Below are 17,669 nucleotides of genomic sequence, written 5' to 3'. Positions count from 1 at the left end.
TGGGGGGGAGGAAAAGCCATTTTTGCCTCTGCGAGCGAAACCGAAATGAGAATGGAAGTGCAGGGATGGCGTCGGTTGCGAATGGCCGCGTTTAATTGGAACGTTAGGAAGGCGCCGCCAATTTGTTGCTGTGGATGTTCACATTCGACTGAGTTGAATGTAACGAGGCGATGTTTGTGGATTTGATTATTTTCATATTAAAGTCTGATTGTTCTCGCTTGCTGTGTGATGTGAAGTGATGATCAGCAAGATTAAGATCCCACCTACCGAAATCATCTGTTTAAAAGTCTGTTTCTTTTATCAGAAAACACAAGAAAAAAAGTCACCATGAAAATGTTTATTTTTAACAAATCAGAATCAATACACATAGCCCACAACGGATCATCAAAATTCAAACGTTACAGGCACAAATTATGGCAAGCACAAATTTCCATTCAGTTGACAATTGCTGAAAAAGAAAATGACAAAAATACAACGCAAGAGAGTGATTCTTCTTGATAACATTTCCAGCACTGAAGGGTGTGTTACATTTAAATGCAAAGTCTAAACACGCCCAACGGGATAGCGAACAACATTGAGTCAATAAACATCGAAATCTCTCATAAAATGACCATTACCTAAGCTTGAAAATACGAATCAATGACTTCATTAGAGGAGCGACATTTTCATTTTGAGGGGCATTTGCTTTGCAGGTTCTAAAGCGATGGTTTGATTAAACAATCACAATATTTCACAACAATTTATTTGATGTTTTTATTTTTTAGGATGAGCGGATGGAAATTCACATTATGTTTGGTTCTAATTTCTATACTTGCGCGTATTTCTGAATGGGTTGTGGGGTGTTTTGACAAAGCTAAATTTATTTGATTATTTTTTAATTCCTTAATAGTGATTATGATTTTCTCTTTTTTTTTTTAAAATTTTTTTCTGCTATTGTTCCTGTCAAAGTTGTATGCTGTCTGCCAGACTAACGTGAAAAGTTTCCTTCAGCACTCAAACACCAAATTCTAGTATTAAACTATTTCATGTCAATCTTGTTTTTTTTTTAGCACTTAGCATTTTTTCTCCGACTTTCCTCGTGACCCGTTCATGTCGACGCTACTTGTCAGAAGTGTATTTTATTCACCGCCACGGATTTCATTTGTATCCCGCAATTGACTGGAAACCAGTCCAGGGTGATCCCTGCCTCTCGCCCAGTTGAATGTTTTACTCTTTATAAATGCTTGTTGGTCTCTTCTAGTGTGAAGCACATTGAGTATGAAATGTGCTACATCAATAAAACTGCCTTGCCTTGCCTTCTTTTTTTCAGGATCAACGCTATATTGGGCGTTGTTGTGTGTCCAGGTCAGGTGTCAAATACAGGCACCTATATAGAAACATCTTTTTTTTTTTTTTCTTTGGCCGTTTAACCACAAATGCAGCAGCTATAATGAGCAAGTTACAAAAAAAAAAAAAAATTCCAATGACGCGATTGAGATTTTGCACCGCAACAAAATGGCGTGCGAGACCATTCCGCATATTTGACTGCAGCATCAAGTCAACGCCTTCCTCAGGCCTTCAGTTTGCACAGCGAGATCGATGACGCGGTGGAGAAAATCCAGAAAGCCGGGTACACCGCCTCGGTGAACGGAAACACGAAAGAGTAGAAGGGATAAGCTCTATCGGACACATTGTAGAACGTAGCCGAGCCTGAATCGCAATCCAAAAACACACCAACGCGCGTCGGACGGGGATTCACGATCGCAATCTCGCCGCTGTCGTGCCAAGCCGACAACTTGTCGTCAAACGTCTCCACGCACCAAGATTGCGCGTTGCGCCCGAGTCGACCGGTCTGACCTTTGCGCTCGATGCTGGCGTAAGCCAGCCCGATGCCGATGAAGTTGTTGTTATCGAGCCGAACTTCCCAGTAGTGGCGGCCGCGTGTGAAACCCTGAGAGGTGAGCACCTGAGTGAAGACGGAGAAGCGTTCGGGCCAGTCGATGAGCGGATTAAGTTGGTCTGACACAGATGCCCTTGTGAGGCCCTCGCTTAGCACGATGCGTTTGTGCGCTGTCTTTGGATCAAAACTGAGCGCGGTGCCATCTGTTAGCACAGAAAATAAAGAAAGATAAGGTTAGTAGAATCATGTACGCCACAGGTGTCAAACTCAAGGCCCGGGGGCCAGATCTGGCCCATTGTTTGTTACCAATCGCCCCCAGCTTATTATGACTATTTTTTTTTTTTTTTTTAAATATTAGAATTATTTTTTACTAGCCTTCGATTTAAAAACGTATTCAGTCATCCACTCATCACTTTGTTTTGTAGAAATATCAGTGGTGGGTGCTCGAGGCCTTCTCTGCTGGCCTAACAAAATCAAGAAATCGGGATTTGAATTGAATTTTTAGGTGGAAAAGAAAACGGTTGTGTCTTTTCGCGGATCATTCAAGTAGACGACAGAAAATGACGTGCCCAGGAGCCAATTTGCAAATGTTCTCTGTTAGCGTTAGCGCCACTATTTTAGCAAATACCATAATAGTAGTAAGATTAACAGGGAAATGAAGAAATGAACTCTGAAGGACGTACACGACAGAAGATTGTGTCGATTTTCAGCAGCGAGGTTGGCAGGACGGTCCATCGTTTCTAAAGCAAAAATAAGACAAATATTGAGATGTTCCATTTGTCTGCTTTCGCCGTATGTACTCATGCGGGCAAGCTTTACCGATTTTTGCTTTCGGTTCAGAAGGCATCGGAGTCAGTTGGGATCTGAGTCTTGGTTTCCCACCAGACCCCAGAAGGTTTTCCATAGAACGAGACATTTTTTTTATTGTCTCCTTACTGTCTTCCTGCAGTGGAGCGGGCTTATAGTGTTTTTCTGAACAAAAAAATATTTGGACACAATTACATCATTTGACTTTTGGGTTCATAAAAGTAAATGTGGTGTTGGAATATTTTCTCACTCTGTGATGTCATCTTGTCGGATTTCGCGTTGGCTGCCTTGGCTGCTGGTGGAGGGCCGGGGTTGATGGGACGTCGTGTCTGCATTTTCTTCTCTAAAAAAATTGTGATAGGTGATCCTTTCAATGTATGCCGCCATTTATTGTAAAGGACAGAAAAGTAATTTTCCACCCATTTGCAATTTTGGGACCTGAGAGGACGCGCACTACGCTTCGAAAAAAAAAAAAATTAAATAATTGGCGCATTTTTTTTTTCCTCAAAAATATTTACAGTTTTAAGGTTACATCAATGGAGGAAAACGTGAACGTGTTTTTTTGTCCACTGTACAAATGTCAGAGTACACTGCTCCCACCGAAAATCTTACCTTTTACGATTAATGGCGGTCTGGCACCAACCGGTTGATTCAGGATGTCAGACATCTGTTTCCTCAGATTAACAGCAAACTCCTCGGTTGCCGTCAACTTTTTGGAGTTCAAGTTCATTCGAGGGGCGTAAGGCTCAAACGTCGCAGCTTTGGGCAGGTTAATTGAAGCCTGTGAGGAGGGAAGCACAATTGGCCAATGATGGAAATTCAATTGAATACAAAATTGTTGACTGAGATAATGGATTAAATAAATAAATAAATTAAAATAAAATATAATAAATAATAATAAAAAATCTCCATGAAGTTGACTTGTGGTCGATGCAATACAATCCCGGGCCGAGATTCCTCAGCACGACTTTCGGCATGAAAATGCTGTCTTTTAATGAACTCCAACTAGCTGTGCTTGTTCGAAAAGGAAGCTGATAAAGTTCTTCCTCGTAGCCACGTTGTATTAAATACCGGTCATGTGGAAGAGGTTGAAAAACTCTAGAATACTAGATAATGAAATTTCTCCGATGGGATGACGGAGTGGAACGGTTGACAAAAGCCACGATTTTGATTCGTATCTCAGTTTTGTGCTGACGGCTTTCGGTTCTCTTCTTCTTAAAATGAAATGACATGTTCTGTTGTGATCCAGCTTGTTTGAAGATCTATTAGTTTTTTCTTTCAGTCTTTGGAGTGGGTGGAGTCTCCAGCGCTGCACACCTGATGTCCATCATGGTTAGTTGGCTTCTTAAGCGCTGGAGACAGAGGAGCTAGGCGCCGGAATAATGTTTCTTGTTCTCGTGTTTGTCCAGTATCTTGGCAATCTTTACTCGTAAGTCATTCGCTTTAATTTTCTAACCTTGCGTAGGTTAGTTTCTGTTCTTGTACTATTAATTAATCTAAAAATTCGTAACTAGAGTCACATATGTGTAACATATATCTGCAAATGCGTATGTTGATTTTTTTTTCTTTCTTTTTTTAATGCGTAAACACGTTTAAATGCGTACATGAATTTGTAAGTGTGCGATCCGTAAACACCGGACCTCTCGATTGGCCGAATTATTACCTGCCGAATTCAACAAAGCTGGCGTTTAGCCTCATCAAATGGAGAATTTGGGCCTATTTTCCCAAGTCCAACTTAATTACGACTTATTTGCGATTGCATGACTTTCAGTTCCAAACATGAAACAAGATGCTGAGGATCACCTGTGCTCTGAATGTGAGAAAAAACATCATTGCTCTCTCACCTGAAGAAAACTTATTGTTTGTGACTGACAAAGTTGACGCTGGAGGTCCGCTTTGGCCTTGTTCAAGCGAATAATGTTTTCGGAAAACATTATCCCGAGAACCCTGAGTTTGGTCCGAGAAGATTCCAAGTCTTGGTCCACCACGCTCATCGCGGCGCGTTCCTCAATGGCCAGCATGTCTCGGATCTGTTCATACACGTGAGCCATTGCCAACTTCTTGTTGGCGGCGCTGCCCTAAAATATGAGCACAAAAGGAATGATGTCTTTTCCTCGTTGAATTGTGTTCATGTATAAAAAATAAATAAAAAAATCTGATTTAAGATAAAGACGTACTACCGGGCTGTAGTGAAAACCACAATGCGATGAAAAACAGGAATACAAGTACGCTGGTAATATTTTGGTCAATTATTAAAGGGATACTATACTTTTTTCATTATTTTTTTTTACTTTACTGCAGTGAATTGTGAATATTTTTGATGTAATGAACGATGATTTTCTGAAGTCCACGCGGGAGGTCAAAAGGCAGAAAAGTACGTCCATAAGGACCTGCAAGCACCAACATGCAAATCAAAATGCGGCAATTTTGCAACATCTACAAATGTTGAGCCCATGCTTTTATTGTCAAGTCAGAGAAATGAACCTTGGAACTGAGATGACCTGCAAACCTGACAGATCATATGATTGTTTGTTTGGCCTGTCATGTGACACTTGTGGAAATAATACATTATCACATCAAAGTCGATATTTTATTTTATTTTTTTTGGGAGGGGGGGTGACTTTACACATTTTGGAAAATTGGGCCAATTATCGGAGCCCATATTTGGCATTTTTCCGATTATCGGCATTTAACTTTTAAGGCCAATAAATTAAACGCTGGTTTATTTTGGCTCGCTGCAGCACACATCTCTCTATCTCTTTGTTGTGCTGGTGGCCCCGCCTGCAGAAGCAGATTGTCCCGCCCACAGTACCATCTGATTGGTTCCTTGTAGCAGGCAATCAGCAGCAAGCCGCCTGTTTGCTTTTTCACGTCGAGTCACACGTACTACGGGAGAGGTCACGCGAGCAGTGAAAAATAATGCAACAGACTTTGCCGGAATTTTAATAATGTTAATCGATTACAACTCACAACTCATAAAAAACAATTTGCCGTAGTGAACTTTAAAAAGTCGTTTGTTTTCATAGAACTATAAGACATGTAGCCGAGCCTGGGAGCTCGGTGCACTTTTTGTGAGACTTTTAAAATTAAATTGTCTAATTTTCTAACACCTAAAAAAAGCTTTACCATGTTGTAAATCACTAAAGTTGTTTAATAAACGTGCTTAAAGGCATTTAAATAAGTCACATTTTGTTGTTTTTATCTTTCAAAATTTTGACACCATTTCCCCCTTTTTTTTTTTCAACTAATGAATATTGGCTTGAAATATCGGTTATCGGCCTGCATGACTACTAATAATCGGCATTTTATCGGCTCTTAAAAAAAGCATCTCGGTCTCTCGCTACAATGAAGCAAACTGCCGGGGACGGTTACCTTCAGGGTAAGCTGCATGTCTCTCATTTGAGATATGACGGTCTCGTTCTGTTTAATCTTCTTGTCCACCAAATCCAATTTCTGTCTCACGTTGCACTGCAAAGACATTAAAAACCAAAGCAATTTAATATTCCTGTTTGGTAGGTTGCACCGACAATAATTAGATTTCATTTGACTTCTGACTATTCAGGTGTGTCTTGACCATGCCAACCGTTTTATTTTTATTACATAAGCGTTAAGTAAGTTAAACTCATCTAAGTGTCCCTTTTTAACGATCCCGCCACGTAAATGCTGAACAAAATGTCACTAATATAATATGACTTTTCACAAACGATGCCACTTGCTGCCTTTTTCATCCAGACCTGCTGCGCGGCCCTCTGCTGCTCGGATGGGATGAAGTCGCAGGATTTGTGGACTTGCTGGAGGCAGAGGGTGCATATGGGGCAGTTGTGCTGGTTGCAGAAGAGCTCCATGAGCTTGTGATGGTCCGGGCAGATGCGCTCCAGCAGGTCTTCGACGGGCTCGGTCAGCTGGTGGACGCGGAACACCGGACTGTCGCGGTGCGGTCGCAAATGCTCGGCGCAGTAGGAGGCCACGCAGGTGAGGCACGTCTTGACCGCCTCCGCCTTCATGCACGTATCACAACATATGGCGGCGACACCCTTGGCCTCTTCGCTCGTCTCCTTCTCCGTCACGGACACGTCCGCGTCGTTCTCAGCCGAGCGCAATTTAAAAGTCTCGACCACGGCGTCGAGGACCGTGTTTTTCTTCAGTTCCGGTTTAATGTGGTAGTGGGTCCGACATTGTGGGCAGTTGTAGGTTTCCTCCCAGGTGGCAAGGAGGCACTCTTGGCAGAAGTTGTGGCCGCACGGGATGGTCACCGGACAGTCAAAAGTGCTAAGGCAGATACTGCAAGTCAGCTCGTCACCAAGGCTGAGGAGCGACAACTCGCAATCGCCCATGTCCGACATGGTGACGCTTCTATGTGAGCTGGAGAGACAAGCGAAACTTAACTCCGCTTTTCAGGAAACGAAAGTAGAATTTAATCTTTTGTCACGTGACTGCGCGGCCAGTGAGACTCCGCCAAAAGGGTGTTCGGGCGTGGATTAAGAAATTGTTCAGATGAGCCGCTATTTTGCATAAGAGATTCATTAAAAGTCTTTATTTATTTATTTATTTATTTATTTTTTTGTCTCATTTGCCTCCGCGCCGAGTGTCGTCTTTTTGGGAAAACATAATATGCTCACTTTATAGTTAGTGAAAAATATAATATTATTGACAGTGACGTATAATGACGTAGCCATACAACACAATTGAGCACAACTTTATTTGTTTAGCGCATTTCACAACTGCAACTGAAACAAACCGCTTTCCATATGGTCAAATTTAAATGAGCGGGAAATTCGGACACAAATTGCAGATGTTCGTGGCAGTGGCGCTGTTCAGCACATTTTAGGGGCACATTTTAAGCCCCCCCAAAAATGCTCTTAAGGTGAGGCGAGGCACGTTTCATTTGCAGGACAATTCAAAGTGCTTTACGTGAAACATTAAATGCATTATAGAGAGAGAAACAACATGCGTATTAAGAAATTGCAAAAACGATCAAAAAATCAACTAAAAATAATTTGATGACAATTTTCTCAGAATTAATTGAGGTTGTGGTAATATGACAAATGTTGCAACATGCTTGCGACAAATACACTAAAAGTGTAAGAGAGCACACAAAATATTTTGGGGCTTTTCGAATTTTCTCTTTCGCGTTTTTAATTTGATTCAATAAAGAGACTGAGAGAAATGTATTTATTGATATTTATTGTTAAAACTACCGTACGTGAAATTGATGGACTTTAAGGACATTACTGTGTAGAATGGCATTAATGACTCGAGCTTTGAATGGCTTTGTAGAACTTTTTTCTTTTTTTTTTTTATAGATGGTAAATGACGAGACACAACATTCTGACTGCGTGATCAATAGAAAACAGAATTATAATTCTAAACATTCCTCCTTGACAAACATCATGCTCACAACTGACAATGCCTGACCCTCGTTCCCGATTGCCTACAATACCAGTGAGAAGATAAGCTTAATTGTGTGCGCTGAGAAATGGCTGAAAAGTACTTAATTATGCAGAACCACGTGGCGAGTCGTCAGAACTAAATGATCCTTTTACTGACGATTTGTTACTGTTCATCAGCTTGCTCGTTCTTGCGTGACTTGTCGAGCTGATCAATGTTCTTCATCAAGCCGACAAACTGCTCCTCCTGTAAGATAACGATAAATTATCTTAAAAACAAAACATTATCTCACTTGAATTTCTGTCGCAAGAATGATGCAAATCCCACTGAAGCGATCATTTTTTTTATAGCATGCAAAAAAATATATAATTTTTGGTTCCAACGGAAACGTACATTTTGTGTGTATTCGAAATGTAAAAAAAAATGAATTTGAAGATCTTCTACACGTTACAGCAATGACATCGGAATGTCATTCGGACTTGTAACTAACTCAATCACGGCCAGGTTCGGTAAAATGCACTTTTTGGCTTCTATAACCGTCAATGGCCGTTTATGTGTCGGCGAATGATATTTAGGCGAAGGGAAGAGAAGCCCAAACTATCTTCCAATTTATATCTGGTGTAAATCTCTCATGAAAACCGATTCGATATGCATCTCGATAGATGGCGTTTCTCATTCGTTTTTTGTTGCACCTCTACCAAAGTCGATTTCCTGGCGTCTTACCAGTACGTTCATCCGCTCAGCTGCCGCAATCGCGACATTCAGTTTGCGCTCGTCATGCTCCCTCTCCTCCTCGATCACACCCAACCTTGTCAAAGGCACAAACCGCCAACGCGTACGGATTGGTTACTTACGACGTGATATTAAAGACATTTTTGTCAACTCTATCGCGTAAATGCAATTCCACATATCCAGTTTTGTGTTTTCTACCTGAAGGCGGCGCTAGCGAGCTGCTCCTCTCGCTCAACCAACAGATTCCGTAGCGCCGTCATTTCAGCCTGCAGGATTGCATTCTGGTCTTGACTTTGGTTAATGAAGTCCTCCAGTCGCTTCGCCATTTCGAGCTCACGCTCGGTCACCTGCTCGATTCCCAGGCGAAGTTCCGACAGTTCTTGGCCATGCTGGGTCGTGGGATGCAAAAACAATCCCAGTTAAATGCGTGCCTTCTTTAGAGAGGGCGGTCTGACATACCCTAGCCAGCAAACTGAGATCCTCCTGCTCAGATTGCATCTCTCTGAGTTCCCTGTTTTGTATGTCTTTAATCCACGGAACTGGTGCACATGGTTTGATGGCTTCTTTCTGATAAAGAGAAAAGAATGAATTCTAGTATAACGTGAAGTCTCATTTTCGGACTCCAGAGCACAAAGAAAATATATTTTTTATATCTATATATATAACATTTATTTATTTATTTTTTTTGGGGACACTCACAGTTTTTGGCGATGAAATGAGGGGCTGGTTTGTCTCCAAATCTCGTTCATGGTTAGCGATGGGCAGAGCTTCAGAACTCGTCTGCCTCTTCAATTTTTTTTCAGGACGTCTATGGGGAGCACTTTGAGTTCTGGTGACTGGCTTCCTCCTTGAAGCTTTGACCTCTCTGCGAAATAAAGAAGACTCTCTTTTTGAGCAATCTGGGTACTTCTTGGATTTTGGTGGCCATGCTTGTTCTGCAGAAAGTTTCACGAAGAGATCCAGCAGTATAAAAAGCTCTCAAGTTGGACCGTAGACCACATACCCATCTCTTGGGCTCTTGCCGTCTTGAGCAAGCTGCTGGAGGGATGATTGATGAGGGCTAAATTTGCTCAAGTCTTTTGGAGGGACGTACATTGGCTTGGCTTGTTTCCTTGGGCTGTGAGAAAGAAGGAACTTTTACGAAAGTACGACGACGACTAACGATAGACCTTCGAGTCTGCGTACCTGTTAATTGTGATCAGATGCATCTCCGGGCCCAGTGACTCTGTGATCTGGTTCAGAATCAAAGGCAAGGGCTCCAAATTTTCAATTGTTTCCTAAAGAATATAAAAAAAATGGCGTGTGTGGAGACCGACAAGCAACGAATATACAATAAATATATTCAATTCTTCTTCGTATGTCGACAATTCAACCGCTCTATACAAAGTGCTGTACGTGGAGCAAAAGTAAGTTGTATAATAACACAATAAAAGAAATTAATAATGAAGACAATAAAAAGCACAAAAAGAGTCTAACCAAGTGTCGTGCTGAGTCAAAAGCCAATAAATAAAATGAGCCTAACATTTAGCGGAAGGTCATTCCAAAGAGAGGGAGGGGCATCAGAAAAGGCTTGATCCCCTCTGTGCCTTTGCTTCGTCCTTGGTACATCGAAGAGCGTAATTAAATTTAAAAAAAAAAGAGCCCGGGAAGGGTCGGATTTATGCCCCCTTCTTACGAGTATCAGTCTAGAGGCGAGCGGCAGCATTTTGGACCAACTGGAGACGCTTGATGGAGGATTGGCTGACTCCATGATAAAGTGCATTGCAGTAATGGTGCCAAGACGCATGAATGACAGCTTCAACCTTAGCCAGCTTGAGTCTGTTGGCTTCAGAGAAAATGTTTTATCTGGGAAATAAGGCCTTCACAAGCAATTTAAAAAAAAAAATCTCACTTTAAGGCCCACATCATTGCTGCAAAAAAAATACTCTTTCTAATGGCTCCTGTTAGTCATTATTTAGAAACGTCATATACCTATATATATACATATATCCTCCGCACCTGATCCCTCAGACAGATGATGTCGACCAGCAGGCCGTGAAGCACGGCCAGTCGCAGCGGGAGATCCACGTAGCCATCGAAAGAGCTCATCGGGACGTCCGCATATGGAGTGGATACCGTTTGGAGAAAGCCCCTCATTCTGTCCCAATGCTGCTGTAAGAATTCATTCATAAACAGCATGTACTCCTCCTTCTCTCCAAACCTGCAGGAGAACAAAAGAGGCGGAAACTAAAATCTCTATTTATTTATTTTTTTAAATTATTATAAAATAATGTAAGTTCTGCATAATTCGACCGGCAATTCCAATGAACGTGCTCACAGCGTGAAGTTTGCCAAGTTCTGGATGACTTTAGCAGTTAGGGTGAGCGTGCGCAGGGTGTTTGGCTCTGGGTACGGTTGCGTCAAACCAAAAAGAGACGGACTGAGGATAGCCGGACACAAGAAACGAAGGAAGAGGGAAGCCGAGATGAGACGTTGACCGATCTCGGGTTTTCCTTGGTCTTCACACAGCAACGCCCAACTTGAGAAAATCTTGTTCAGCTCTTCAGGAAAGTGTCTAAAAGACGTCGAAATGTTTGGAAATGTTGAAAACTTTGATCGCGAGTCGCTTGGGAGCGTCATTATCTTACCCTTGGAGCTCGAAAATTTTCCGCACCACTTCGTCACACACTTCCCTCAAGTTCCTCTGGTTGTTTGAAAGTTCTGAGACGTGACATTTGCGGGGATCAACTTCACATTTGTACCCCGTTACATAGACACGTATGATGAGGTCCCCTAAAATCCACGAGAAAAAGCGCTCGTTGAAAGTATTCCCAATTAAGAGAAAACAGTTGAATCGAAAATATTTACCCAGTGTGTCGATGAGGTATTTTTGTCCGACCAGCTTCATATATTCATCTATGGCTTTAGTGGCGATTGTGTTCTCTCTGAAGATAAGCGCCTCCTTCTCTCCAAGACGTTCAATCTCAGCGGTTCCCAAATCAACAAGAAACTCCTGAAACATTCAATATATTCATATGTGATGGGAATTAAATTAGCTTGTTTGGAGTGAGTGAGTGAGAGAGAGAGAGAGAGAGCGAACGAACGAACCAGATTGCACTTTCTACGTCTTTTTTTTTACCTTTGCTTTGCCAATACTCTGCAGCACATGCACAAGCGCCCCGGCCAGCTCCTCCTTTTCTTTCACATTGAGAAGCGGCTCCAAACTTTTGCACATTTCTACGTAATGCACAGTCACATACTCGGCAAACAGCTTGTATTTCTCCATGGGGAGAACGTGTAGATTCTGGAAACGAGCCTTGATACGGAGAGAAGCCTGTGACCCCAGAAGCTCTTTGGTGCCCGAGAGCTTGCAAGGAATGATGGGAAACCACTTTTCCTGGTAGCTCCTCCCTCGGATGTCCGCTAAATGTATATTGACGCTACCCAGTGGATGCAGAGCAAACTCATCTCGGGAATGACGCTTTTTCTTGGGATCTTCTTCGCGGAAGAGGTGCAAAGTGATTTGGGAGACGCAGGGAAGATTGTCAAGCTCAAAGAACTCTCCCCAGAATAGGTGACATCCCCCTGGAACACCTGCGCTGCCGCCCGGGCTTCCCGAAGAGCCAGGAGAGCTTTCGCCAGCCAGATTGGAACGACCGGACGCCTTTCCGACGGGGCGCGTGGTCGTGCGGGCAAACAGAATCCCATCCAAGTGTACCTCGCAGTAATAACGGCGTTTGGGAGGCAGATCCTTCGCTTCCTTCACCCAGAGATTGAGGGAATTCTCTGTGCGCTCGATGTTATCCTGTAAAGAGTTTCACAATCGGTAGATAACATCTACATATATAAAAATGATATGGACAAGGTGAATTTCCTTTGATGATCAGGCGGATTCTTTCGGACCAAAAGAGTTTACCTTATTGGGCTGGGCGGCCCTTCTCAGGTCTTCAATCCAACGATCACGCTCTGCCGCTGAGGAGCAGCCAAAGCAGTGCGTGTTCTCCGAGTTGATGACCTATAAGTGCAATGAACACATAACGTAGATACATTAGAACGTGACAGTTTATTGCACAGAGCCGGCCAGCCCGTCCCGGAGTCGGAAAGCTCCGTCGATTTTTATGAAGAAGGCCGGAGGGTCGAGGCCGGAAGGGTACCCAGGTTGCAGCAGGAGGGGACAAGGGACTGACCGGCAAAAAAGGGTCAAGTGCCCAGCTCTGTTTAAAAGTCTATGTTCCACATTTCTTTGATAATAAAAAAATAACCATGAAAATGTTAATTTTAAACAATTAAATGAAATGAAAGCGAGTTGAAGTGGGCTGTACCTCAAAACAATACTTCTCCCCTAAAATGGAACTGTGGACTGGCCTGACCACAGTACTGGCATCCGCACTTAGGTCCAGACTTCCAACAGGGCTCACTGGAATTGATACAGAATCCTTCGATCCATAGTGCCTAAAAAAAAAAAATTGAATGAAAGTTAAATAAGGTTTTCATAGAGCGTGACTCGAACATTAACAGCGAGCCAGGATGTGATAAAAAAAAAATGAGCATTTGATTTACCTGCTTCCTTTGTTTAGCCCCACGTGGTTCAATTGAGTGTTGCTATTTCTCTTGGCCTTGTTCTCAAGGCGTCGCTTAATCAGTCCCTGATTACAGCGAAATATCACGTTTAAAATGCATTTGAAAAAAAAAATTGCTCATTATGTTTGACGTGTGCCACACTCACCCGCACGCCGCCATCTTCTTTCTTCGGGCGAGGGACCACGTGGTCGGGGCTACATTCTAAAAGGAAAAAATGCAAGAAAAAAAATACATATCAGGAAATATATATATATTTTTTAATGCATTTATTTTTTTTTAAGTAAGCGGTTGTTTCTCATGGTCACTCCAACTGTGAATTATCACCGCGTATGGTTGGCATTTCAAACGTTCGATAGTACAGGATGTGGTTTTAAGCAGAGGTGGCAAAAGTATTCACGTACTGTATTTAAGAAGTACAGAGACTTGTTTAAAAAAAAAAAAAATTCAATTCAAATTCATTTACTTCAGGAAAAATAAAATAAAAACGTCCCCTGAAATGGACGTGCTTTTCAGTATATGTCACATCAACGTTTTTTCATCCATCCAAAAGTCCCAAATAAGCCACAGTACAGATACTCTTATCAGTTTTGAAACGAAGGCCCTAAAAGTAAAAAGTCAAGTAACACACTTCCAAACTTTGCGCCAACTACACCCTCAGCCTTGCTACTTACCCAGCGCCCCTCCACAGACAATCCATCGTCTGAATCCCATCATTTAGCACGAATGTTCTCGTTTCATCAAAATGTCCCCATGTAAGAAGTTCACCTCTTTTTGGGAGATCAATCTTGATATAACGCACCAGCGCACCAACGAGCAAAAAGCAAAGCTAACGCTGGGCAACCTCTGATCTGGAATGAAAAGTGGACTATACTTTTCTGCTTTTACTGGGCCACAGGAATAAATGGTGATGCTATCTTATACGCACACACACACACACACACACACGTACACGCGCACACAAGAACGAGAGGAAGCAATTTGACAGCCATGCTCGTATAAACATTCCGCTATTTCCTCCGTGACTCTCTGCGGGAATCAAACCTCTCCTAAGCCAGTGCTTCTCAAATAGTGGGGCGGCCCCCCCCCTCCAGGGGGTGGGGGGGCGATGCTGAGGGGGGCGCGTGTGACCCTGGGGAACATGCGTTTTTTCCACCATATTACAATGACGTGTAATTGCACATCCACTCCAGTAGTTGGCAGTGGCGCTCTCATTGCCCATTGGATTAAAAAAAAAAAATCTGCACAAATTGTTTGATTTATTTTTGTTTTGTAGGTTAAAGTGTTTTTATATGCAGTGCTCTTGAGTTAATGTTGCTAAAGTCAATTTGAATTTGTTATTATTTATTGATTTGATTTATTGATTTTTGTTCAATTTTATTTTCAGCTTTAAATGGTGCAATGGCTGTCAAAAAATATTTACGAGGATATCATTATTATTTTTTTATTTCGGGCAAATTGATACATGGGGTGCCTGGGGCGGCGAATTGTTTTCTTCTTGCTAGGGGTGGGGGTGATGCGTAACAGAAAATAATCGAGAATCACTGCCTTAAGCTGGCGTCCGTACGGTCGCGCTTCTGTTTTGGAGCTAAGTGAGTACAAAATGGTCTCTGTCGTCTTCTAATAGAATAATTTGCTTATTAACCTGCGTCGATGTCCACCAGATTCTGCATGCTGAGGTTGGACAGGCAGCTGTTAACTCGGTTTCGGGTCCACATTGTTGGCTGTGGGGACAGAGGCGAACAAAAAAAACAAAAAAACATGAGAGATTGTTTTTGCGACTGAACACAAGATAGTGAGGATGTTACTTCTTCCTCGGTGCAGATGAGAATCTGTCCATCTTGAAGAACGCAGTTGCTAATGTTCCATAAGGTGACCTCTTGGGATTGCGCCCACTGGAGGTTCTGGTTCTGGACTTGTGAGGACACAACTTCCTGCTCACCTTTACCCAAACACAGTCGGCAGACAAGCAAGCAAAGAGTTCAGCAAAAATGCGTTGATGCAACTCCAAAGCAAGAAGTGGAGCGGAATTACGTGCATATGCCGGCCTCTGTTTGTTTTGCTGTGTTTTTGCATCTCCCCATCGCACTTGGCCACTCCCATTTGAAAAGTGGAACGTGATGCTATCTCGCCGTGCGAGACACAACGAGCTGCACACTTCCTGTGGGTTTTCCTCAGTGTCCATTTCCACTAAAACTGCTTTTAGCGGTTTAAACGTAAATCCGTCGACAATCTATAGGAATTGGTCTCGGTTTGTTTATTTGGTTTGACCGAAAAAGCCGACTCCAAATAAATTATTTGGGGCAGATGTTTCGCTTCATTCTTTTCTTTTCATTCAGGACACACCTTACAATTTTTTATTTATTTATTTTTGCTACCTTCTTGTAACATTTATTGACCAAAGCCCAAAATTCTATTTTGGACATGAATCATTTTTGGAAAGAAGATGAAAGCACAATGTAGGGCTGTGCAATTAATTGAAATTCAATTGCGATTATTACACTCAGCGAGAACAAAATTGGCATAATCGTAACAAACGATGATGATGTGCAATATTATTATATGTATATAAGATTGTTAAAACAGTTCTCATTTTACAAGGTCTAACGCGATAGTTTAAATGTTACGACAGTTCTATGGCAATTTATAAATGTGTAGAAGTCAACTCCACTGCACTGTTACATACTTCGAACTTATACATTTGCATCTTTTTTTTTATTTGGAAATAACTCGATTTATAAACAATCCATTTGACATAATTATAGTGGTTACAATCATTTGATTTGTCTTAATATAATTTACATTTAAAAAAACTAAATAATTGTTTAATTGTCTCTCCAACCCAAAAATAATCGTTTGAATAATCATGATTTCAATTATTACTAAAATAATCGTGATTATTTTTTTTTTCTGAATCGGACAACCCTAGCACAAAGCTTACAGTAACCGTCTCAGTATTTATCTAATTTACATGTGACACGCTGGGATCAAACATCACTTTTATCATTGTTGAGAAAAGGAGTGACCAAACTTTTTGACAGTAAGAGATACTTGCCTACGGATTAATGCAAAGGGCTTCCGAAATAATAAATGTTCTCAAATTACATTCATTGAGAGTAATTTATGTGAAGACACTGATAATATTGATGTCATCATCATCAACCCTTTCCAAAAATCCATGAAAGTGATTACGTTTTTTACGATCCCTTCTACAGCATTCCTAGAAAATCACAATGCTCCATCACTGAGGAGTGAACAGGCCCTGCGAGCAATTCAAGTGGAGGCACCACGTCACACCTCACCTGGGAACAACGTCGGAGTGCTATTGCGACTGTGCAGTCTGGGCCTTTTGAGCTTCTGAGACACGGACCTCCAGTACTTTTTGAAGCGGGCCCCTCCTCCTGCTTGCTCGGGGTCCAAAGTGGCTTCGGCAGCCGAGGATGATGACGGTTCTCCGTGTGGCGCACTATCGGAGCTGGACGAGTGAGTCAGGGTGGCAAAAAACGACACGGGAGGCAAAGAAAGGGCCCTTCGGAAGGGATTCGTTCCCGTTGAGTTGGTCTTGGCTGCTTTGTCTTCCTCGCTCAGGGTCTTTCGCCACAATTGCATTTTGTTCCATTTGTTGCTCTTTGGCATCCTCTCCGTTGTAGAAGCCGCAGAGGCAGTTGCGTCTTCAGTCACCTCGTAAAGTGATTCCTTCGAGGCAGTTTGCCATTTGTAAGTGTTGAGCGGGTCGGTGGGCTCAGATGCTCGTCCCTGGAGATGATCTGCAGGAGGATTTCTCTTCTTCTCTGGTGATCCTTGTTCTGTTGGATGTGGATGAGCTGCAGGCTCCACTTCTTTTTGCTCCGTGCCCATTTTAATTATCAGGCAATTATTCGCATTTGTAACTCTTTTCCAGGGTGTGAAGCTAAATAAATATTGAAAAATTGTGGAATGTCCGTAGTTAATTGGACGTCAACCTATTTTCCCATCTGACTTGGATGTTCTTTTGTACAACGAGTGAGATGAAGACCCACTCATTCGCTCTGCATCATTTCATCATTTCCTGTTTCCAGTTGACACAAAATGAAAACCTCCGAAGGTCTGTCTGTGGTCGCTTTGGTGCTGTAATCAACTATTTACTTCCCTACTCTTTTTGACAAATATCCAAACTTGATAAAAGTCATTCTTTTCTAATACAGTTTTTTTGTTTTGTTTCCCCTATTCCACGTACAGTAGTTGGCTACTGATTATGTTTTGATTAATACTTAACGATAATATGAGCATTATGGTAATGCACAAGGTTGACGGTAGCAACTGATCT

General features: G+C 42.1%; 2 protein-coding genes across 4 annotated transcripts; both read right to left on the bottom strand.

Annotated features, from left to right (window-relative positions):
- Window positions 1–322: 322 nt before the first annotated feature.
- trim25 (tripartite motif containing 25) lies at window positions 323–7,095 on the bottom strand. The gene is made up of 8 exons (XM_088301824.1): window positions 6,421–7,095; window positions 6,059–6,154; window positions 4,531–4,764; window positions 3,299–3,467; window positions 2,937–3,029; window positions 2,699–2,851; window positions 2,563–2,619; window positions 323–2,082 (listed from the first exon to the last, which is right to left on the bottom strand). Exons 1-8 carry the CDS (start codon window positions 7,027–7,029, stop codon window positions 1,550–1,552), a joined length of 1,944 nt encoding a protein of 647 aa, XP_088157950.1. The 5' UTR covers window positions 7,030–7,095; the 3' UTR covers window positions 323–1,549.
- Window positions 7,096–7,361: 266 nt separating this feature from the next.
- Window positions 7,362–17,429, bottom strand: rasal3 (RAS protein activator like 3). 3 transcript variants are annotated; one of them, XM_088301822.1, is made up of 19 exons: window positions 16,666–17,424; window positions 15,172–15,305; window positions 15,009–15,087; window positions 13,512–13,567; window positions 13,346–13,431; window positions 13,108–13,237; window positions 12,702–12,800; window positions 11,925–12,590; window positions 11,654–11,798; window positions 11,434–11,578; window positions 11,124–11,360; window positions 10,805–11,006; window positions 9,992–10,083; window positions 9,810–9,923; window positions 9,506–9,671; window positions 9,266–9,373; window positions 9,005–9,195; window positions 8,798–8,882; window positions 7,362–8,320 (listed from the first exon to the last, which is right to left on the bottom strand). In XM_088301822.1, exons 1-19 carry the CDS (start codon window positions 17,219–17,221, stop codon window positions 8,240–8,242), a joined length of 3,372 nt encoding a protein of 1,123 aa, XP_088157948.1. In that variant the 5' UTR covers window positions 17,222–17,424; the 3' UTR covers window positions 7,362–8,239. The 3 variants fall into 3 exon arrangements, with proteins under 3 accessions (XP_088157948.1, XP_088157947.1, XP_088157949.1); XM_088301821.1 differs by having other exon boundaries at window positions 11,434–11,798; window positions 16,666–17,429; XM_088301823.1 differs by lacking the exons at window positions 15,009–15,087; window positions 15,172–15,305; window positions 16,666–17,424 and adding an exon at window positions 14,038–14,224.
- Between the last annotated feature and the right edge of the window lie 240 nt (window positions 17,430–17,669).

Source organism: Idiotropiscis lumnitzeri, chromosome 8, assembly GCF_059441095.1.
Source record: "Idiotropiscis lumnitzeri isolate Australia: NSW breed Sydney's pygmy pipehorse chromosome 8, RoL_Ilum_1.0, whole genome shotgun sequence".
NCBI lineage: Eukaryota > Metazoa > Chordata > Actinopteri > Syngnathiformes > Syngnathidae > Idiotropiscis > Idiotropiscis lumnitzeri.
The sequence above is the reverse complement of the archived record's forward strand: the minus strand, read 5'-3'. Positions and strand labels throughout refer to the sequence as shown.

What these genes read in the sequence shown, in the direction of transcription:
- trim25 (XM_088301824.1), bottom strand. Translation starts at nt 7,029, where the DNA reads ATGTCGGACATGGGCGATTGCGAGTTGTCGCTCCTCAGCCTTGGTGAC. An exon ending in AAACAATAAGTTTTCTTCAG is followed by an intron (nt 3,468 to 4,530) that starts GTGAGAGAGCAA and finishes CCCTCCTCACAG; the next exon opens with GCTTCAATTAACCTGCCCAA. An exon ending in ACCGCCATTAATCGTAAAAG is followed by an intron (nt 3,030 to 3,298) that starts GTAAGATTTTCG and finishes CAATTTTTTTAG; the next exon opens with AGAAGAAAATGCAGACACGA.
- rasal3 (XM_088301821.1), bottom strand. Translation starts at nt 17,221, where the DNA reads ATGGGCACGGAGCAAAAAGAAGTGGAGCCTGCAGCTCATCCACATCCA. An exon ending in AAAATTTTCGAGCTCCAAGG is followed by an intron (nt 11,361 to 11,433) that starts GTAAGATAATGA and finishes GACGTCTTTTAG; the next exon opens with ACACTTTCCTGAAGAGCTGA. An exon ending in CTGAGCGGATGAACGTACTG is followed by an intron (nt 8,321 to 8,797) that starts GTAAGACGCCAG and finishes GTTATCTTACAG; the next exon opens with GAGGAGCAGTTTGTCGGCTT.